The sequence below is a fragment of the Elephantulus edwardii genome, unplaced genomic scaffold (genome assembly GCF_000299155.1).
Source record: "Elephantulus edwardii isolate Elephantulus edwardi_28Jun2011 unplaced genomic scaffold, EleEdw1.0 scaffold00220, whole genome shotgun sequence".
NCBI classification, from domain to species: Eukaryota; Metazoa; Chordata; class Mammalia; order Macroscelidea; family Macroscelididae; genus Elephantulus; species Elephantulus edwardii.
This window is the reverse complement of record NW_006399970.1, coordinates 6,032-13,229: the sequence shown is the minus strand read 5'-3', so window position 1 is coordinate 13,229 and position 7,198 is coordinate 6,032. Positions and strand designations below refer to the sequence as shown.

At 40.8% G+C, this 7,198-nt stretch overlaps 1 protein-coding gene across 1 annotated transcript in view; it reads left to right on the top strand.

The window, feature by feature from the left end:
* Positions 1-7,198, top strand: part of KIAA1211 (KIAA1211 ortholog) — a 42,914-nt gene that overhangs the window by 29,835 nt on the left and 5,881 nt on the right. Inside the window, exons 8-9 of the mRNA XM_006898083.1 lie at positions 2,848-3,038; positions 3,859-4,021. Of these exons, the coding sequence (XP_006898145.1) occupies positions 2,848-3,038; positions 3,859-4,021 (354 nt within the window). The remainder of the gene's footprint in view (positions 1-2,847; positions 3,039-3,858; positions 4,022-7,198) is intronic.

Genomic DNA, 7,198 nt, shown 5'->3' with positions numbered 1-7,198 from the left:
TACCCTCTTGGAAAAGTAAAAGAAAAGATTCTTTCATTGTTTTACAAACCCTCCCCCAGGTCCACTCCACCATGTAGCCATCGCTCTAGACTCCTGTCACGACAGAAATACCTAGTCACATATCTCTCTTAAACAGTTTTCTCCCTCCTCTGTTTCAGTGCAGTATACATTATTGAACCCACTTTGATCATATCTTGATCGTTACTCTTTCATTGTTGTCCTGTGCCATTGAGTCGGAGCCAAGTTATAGCATGTTTTTGGGCTGACAGCACAGTTTTGAGATAGTGAAAAGTCCTCTTGTTTAAACTGCTTTCAAGTTGATTCCAAACTCATGCTGACCCTCCACTGGGTTTCTGAGGCTATTATTTCATAGTGGGAGGAGACTGCACATCTCTCTCCCAAGGAGCCAGTGGTGGAATCCGGCTGCTGGAGACATGCATCCCTTGGTTAGCGGTACAGTGAAAACTCCTCTCTAGTCAGTAACAAGAGCAGTCTCCTGTTAGTGTTTAATATGTCCCCTGCAGTGTAATGATCAGAACACCCAGTCAAGGACTACTTCACATTCAGCCTGTTCCCTTCCTGCTTTGCCTGCTTCGAGCTGAAATGCCCCCACAATGGGAACTTGGATGTGGTGAACTTCTTTTCTGCCAGTGTGGAAACCTATGCTTGGTGGAAGTTCAGTGTTAGTTCCTTTATGAGGTAGCTCTCTGGTTCCCAAGACACTTTGCTCCTGGGCTCGGTCTCTAGCAAATTCCTTAATGTTGATGATATGTCCTCCAGTCTCTCTCTCTGCTGCTCCCTTGCTCTGTGGTCTTCCAGGCTGCCCCTCTTTAATCCTCATCTGGACCAAAGGCCATACTCACCATCAGTTGTTCCAGCAAGTCTTGGAAAACCAGCCTCTTCCCAGAACAAGCATGTCTTCTCTCTCTCTTTATCAGGACTCTGACCAGCAACAGTCACTAAGACTTTTCCATCACCTAGGGGGCTTATGTCAGGCCATGTCTATTTTCTCACCAAGGACTCTCACTTAACATGGCTCCCTTTGCACCCTGGAATTAACATTTTATTGCTGCTCTATCAGAAACATTACATGTGAGCACTTTTAATGAATGAAAACTGTTTCTTGGTTGTTCTTTGTTGTTTTTGTTTTTTATCTTCACAACTTAGGAGGCTGGCTCTAGAGGCAAACTCTAACTTTCAGTAGAAAATCCTTGTCCCCGCTTCACTGTTTTTCTTCCTGGCCTTTGAAGATGTACATATGACATCTATCTTTACCTCTTTGTGCCTTTTGCTTCTGTGTTTTATCTACTCCTTTATATATCTTGAAGTGATTTAAGACAATATAATGGTAGGTCCTCATTAACAGAACAAAGGAAACTCTATTCTCAAATGAGATTGTGTCCAGAGATATTCCTCTAATCAAACTCATTGTCTTCAAGTTAATTCAGACTCAGAGTAAAACTGCCTAGAAATAATGTATCCAGGGCTGTAAATCTTTACCCATTGGTGGTGAGTTCAAAATCACCCATCTTTTGGTTAGCAGCCAAGCCCTCAACCACTGTGTCACTAGGGTTTCACAAGTATAGGGGTTAGGATTTACAACACATAAATTGAAGAGGGGGGAGGAAAAAAACACACCATAATCCAACTTTTCTTTTCCAAAGAAATTCTCTACTCTGGCTTCTTTAGCCTCAATCTTGATTGTTCTGTGCCCTTGAGGTGCTTGTTTCAGACATGAGCACATGATCCAGCAGCTCACTATGGAATGTGAAAATGTGTGCCATTGATTATTTTGTACCAGACCTTTTGGACTCTCAGCGGCCCCCATTAGGCTGAGTCTCAAACTCAAAGCCGCTGAGTCAGAACTGACTCAGAGCTGACTCTCTAGCACATTTTCCAAATGGAAAAGCACAGTAGAGGAAATTGTCCATCTTTGTCCTATGGAGCAGCTGGTGGATTTGAACTCCCTTGAAGGTGTGGGTTTTGAGTTAGCATTGCAGCTCCCTTTGGACTAGAGAGGGCTCCCCTTTGGCAGGGTTGCTGTTGTTGTTATGTGCCATTGAGTCTCCTGTGACCTATCATGACCCTATGTACAGCAGATGTGAGCACTTCCCTGTCCTGGGCCAGTGTCACTGACGCTAACACACCAACCCCCATTGCCCCAGTTACTGTGTCAGTCTACCTCCTCTGGGTCTTCCTCTCCTGTGCTGTCCTTCTCCAAGCACTGGTCTCTCCTGGCCATGTGCCCAAAGTATGTTGGATACAGAGCTTCAAAATCCTATCCTCCGAGGAGAGACTTAGTGTCACCCTTTCCAAGATAGACCGATTTGTTTTCTTGGCAGTCCATGGTATGTTCAAGACTCTTCTCCAGCGCCACAGCTCAAAGGCACCAACTCTTCTTCTGTCATCCTTAGTCATTGTCCCACTGTCTGGAGCATAACAAGTAAATGCTAAGACCATGGCCTGGGTTAGGTGCACCTTAGTCTCTAGCTTCCCTTTTCCCCTTCATATACATTGAGGTTCTACCTAAAATATTGCTTGGGTTGGGAGGAAGGTCCCATTTCTAAAAAATTTTTAAAAGCACAAATCAGGTAACTTGATTTGGTCTCCCCCAGGCACCAGAGATGTTACTTTTCCTTACAAAATAGAGTCACTTCTTCCATTTCAGAAGAGTCACCCTGGTGTCAGTGCAGAGTCTGTGCTAGGAGGGGATAGGTGACTATTTCATAGGCTAACACTAGTGAAAATGTTCACAAGTTTAGACTCCTTGTTTCATTTTAAGAAATTAAATAAGGTTCTGGGAAAGTGATCCATTGCAGACCTACTTTTGTCTTTTTTCCCCCTCAGAAAAGCCAGTGCTTCAGAGCAGGCACTCTCTGGATGGCTCCAAACTTGTGGAGAAAGCTGACACCGCACAGCCTCTGTGGATCACGTTAGCATTGCAAAAACAAAAAGGGTTTCGGGAGCAACAGGCAACTCGAGAGGAGAGGAAGCAAGCCCGAGAAGCCAAGCAAGCAGAGAAGCTCTCCAAAGAAAGCGTGAGCAACTTCGCTGTCAGCTTCGTTTAGCCTCCCTGAGTTGTGACCTGCAGGTCACAAGGAGGAAAAGAAGATGTTCGTGAGAGTAATGGAGAATACTTAGGAAATGTTCAGAGCAGTAAATCGACCACTTCCAAACACTGGAAGCCTTTTCAGTCAGAAAGCTGATCCAGTTTCACTCTGCTCCAAGAGAAACCTGATTTGGCAGAATCCAGGGTGCATTAGATAGTTCAGTGACACAATTCTTAACTCTTGCTGCAGGAGGCTAGGGTTCAGTTATAATCACCACCCATCTATCATTGGAGGCTTGCATGTTGCTGTGATCCTCAGCAGGGTTCAGTGGAGCTTCCAGTCTCAAACAGACAAGGAAGAGCATTCTGGTGATGTGCTTCTAAAAATCAGTGGAGGAAATGATCCACAGCAATCATGGGGGTGGTGCATAACTGGAAAATGGCTCATTTCATTGTGCATGGGGTTGCTCAGGATCAGGCGCTGATGCAGGAGCAGCTGACAGCAACATTCTATACACAATTACATGAAAATGCTTCTACTGGAGCAATGAATTGAGAACGAATCAGAAGTCTTGCTCTGTAATTCAGGTATTATAGTCGGTTAGATGTGGCCCTTCCAGGAAAGTAACATTCTCTCTTTGGCACATTTTCACTGAGCTGGTCCGTTCTAGGGGGTACCACTAAGCACCTGTTGCTCAAAATACAGTCCACACACCCCTTGAGAGCAGAGGTGGAAGAGGCTGGCAAAGCCAGTGGTTCTAGGACCTTATTTGAGAACATGCTTCATCTGACTTTCTCTGCCCATCCAGGTCAGTGTCAGCACGCAGCCTGAAAGCAGTATCAGCAGAGCTGGTTCTCTGCACAAGTCTGCCGTTCAGCCAGCAGAAGAAAAGAAGCCCGAGACAGCGGTGGCTAGACTCGAACGCAGAGAACAGCTGAAAAAGGCCAGCACACTGCCGACATCTGTGACAGGTAGAGGGCAGGTCCAATTTTAGTACCGTAGTTTCAGCTCCCTTTTTTAGAGCATGCTTTTATTTCATACACATGAAGGGCAGTCGTAGTTCACGAGTGAATTCTTGCTGTCAGTGGAAAATGGGTTTAATTCCTTGCTGATGCGCCTCATCCGTAGCTTCCACCCATCTGTCAGTGGTGGCTTTCGTATCGGTATGATCTAAGAAGGAAGGCTCATGGTTGACTTCCAAAAGCTGCACAGTGAAAAACACTACTTTTACGCGCCTCTAAGCCCAGGCTGTCTGACAGATATTTTAGTAAACTTTAACTCTGATAATGCTCATCTCACAAATACCACCAGGAACTCACCCACAGCTAGTGACTCATAAAATTTAACAGTTGGCTCTTCAGGGGTCCAGAGAACTCTGATCTATAGCATTTGCCATTTTCCATGGTATAAGTACATCCATCATGGCCAAGTTCAGTGTGACTTCCCACTGGCTCACAAAATTCCTGAACACAAGTCAATATGAGCCTTTTCCAGCTCCTACCACCTGTATTTGAGCAAAGTTATGTTTATTAACTTGGTTCAGCAAAGGAGACAAGGTCAGAACAAAGGAGTAACAGAATTTTAAGGAAAGGTAGAGCTTAGTTAAAATTTAAATGGGACATTGTTTTTGTGTTCTTCTCCAGGAATGGGCCCCTCCTGATAACATGTTCAAAGTAAGTGAGGCATATGTGACAAAGTTTTATCATTCCTGCTTCTAAGAAGCATTCTAAATATATCTCGTTTTAGACAGAGTTGGTCATTCTGCTAGCATTTCATGGTACATTCAGTATTCTTTACCAGCACCATAATTCGAATATATCAGTTCTTCTTTGGTCCTCCTTTTGCATTTTTCAGCTTTCACATGTATTAAGCTGGAAAATACCCTGGAGAAGAATATATAATTTATGATAAACTAGAGCAAAAAACAAAAAAAAAAAAGAGACACTCAATGAGATTAATGACACAATGGTTGTAAATAATAGTGTTAAACATACTGATGATTATAAAAATCCAAGAATAAAACTCAGAAGGTTTTTATTTAAAGAGAAATTGATTGAGAGTACAGTTTAAGGTGGGTAGTTGCTGAGTCCTCCTGCCAGGGTAAGACATGCCCTCCATTGAGGCAGAGAGTGGCAAGGACTCATAAAGGCAAAAGCTGCAGGTGGCTGGGGTACAGCTAAAGCTATCATCATTGCCTGAGTTAACTCTGAAGGAAGCTGAAGTATAGCTAAACTCATTTTCATTGGTAAAGTTTAACCTCAGCTGGTTACGAAAAGATAATAGAAAGCTGCAAAGTATTAGAAGGAGATCAGAAAAACATTTTTCAAGGAGAGTTGATGAACATTTTCTAAGAATCAGCTGGCCTATAATTTTTCACGGGAACGCCTTTTTCCTGAAATTTATTAAAACAATCTACAGTTGAAAAACTTGAGAGAGAATTTTGCAAAGCTTATGTACATGGCTGAAGATGTAGTTACTCTTGTTTTCTTGTCCACGCTGGGCCAAGAGCCTATCTTTGGATTTTTCCCTTAGCCATTCCCACCTTAAGAATTTTTAAAAATTTATTGGCCATTCATTAAAATTAAAAAAATGATTTGCCACTATAATTGCACAGACTTTTATTTTACCATATAGAAAATGTAATCTTTAGGGCAAGTAGGTCTCTTGTTGCGCCATCAGTAACCAAATTTCTCTAAGGATTTTTAGTGGTTGAATGGATTGTGTCTAATCATTTGCCTTTTAAATCATTTAAGACCTCAGATGATAATCAGACAAATTACATGGTTCAAATGTCATCATATGAATAGCTGGGCACCAGGACAGTACACGACACTTCTTTACCATTCTGTCTAAACTTTAGTGCTGATTGGCAGAAAGGCTGCATTAAGAGGGGAACCAGTTGACCTGTGCAAAAACTTAAGCCATAGAGGTCTCGGTACTTTAATTAAAGTACATAACAATGCATTGTCTATGAGGATGAATGCTTTGTTATAAAATCGAGAGGTGTACGAAAAGAAACATTTGATTAAGAAATGATTCAATAAAGTGATTAAAAATGAGAATAATTATGAGTATGAGATTAATTTTTAAAATATTGATAATATGCATAGAAGATCTTATTCGGATAGAGTCTAGCTCGGGTAGGAACCATGTGTTATATAGGCCTGGCTCTTGAGAAGAGTCATCTAGTCTAGATGTCATCTGCTTTTGATCTCCAGGTTATTGAACTTTGAGTTTGAATTCTTCCTGAATTGAGTTATCCAAGTGAAGGCTTTTTCACGTGCAAGAAGTAGATCCAGGGCTTGGCCCTGTGTGATTTGGTGGCACAAGGGTTTGTAAGAAGGACCAAGTATGGTCTTTTCCATCTAAATACAAAGGAATATTAAAATGATATCTTTTCTAATGTGTATCTTTCTAGAACGATTTTAGGAAGTTTTAGGATTTTATTTTCCAGTCATAAAATATTTTTTAACCTTAAGAGGAAAATCAGTTACCCATAGTATAGTTAAAGTATGAATAGGATCATTGGGTTGAAAACCATTCAGTTTGGAAAAATTATTTTCGTGTTTATTCTGAACTTTGGTATGTGCTATCTTATCTTCTAATCTACAGAAAATACAATGCTGCTAAAAGAGAAAAAGGAAATTTTTTTAAATGTTTATAAAGTAGAATGGTTAGTATCGGTAATATTCTTATGAAAATCTTATAGTAAATTTTCATTTACTTAGTTCTATGTGATTAATTTTTGTTTTATGCAATTCTGGATCAGCAGTCGTCTGAAAACCTAAAAAAATTTTTATATGGGTTCTAGAAATATTGATATGGTCTAGTAATATCTATATTTGAATTATAATCGTATTATAAATGAGATATAATCCATTGGTGAATTCTTTTAATCAAGCATTTTCAGTAAATTGGCAGAGTGAAGACTTTTTTTGTTCTTTTTATACATCTTTATTGGAGTCACTTTTTTAAATTAAATTTTATTAGTTTTAATGAACATTTACAGAGATTTTGGGTTTTCATTCATTCATTATTGCACTGTTTTCTCCACCCTCCTCCCCAGTTCATTCTTCTTTCCCCCTCCCCAATGTCTGTTTTAATTGTCCAACTGCCACAGTGCTTGCCAAAGCCAGTTCTGATTAATC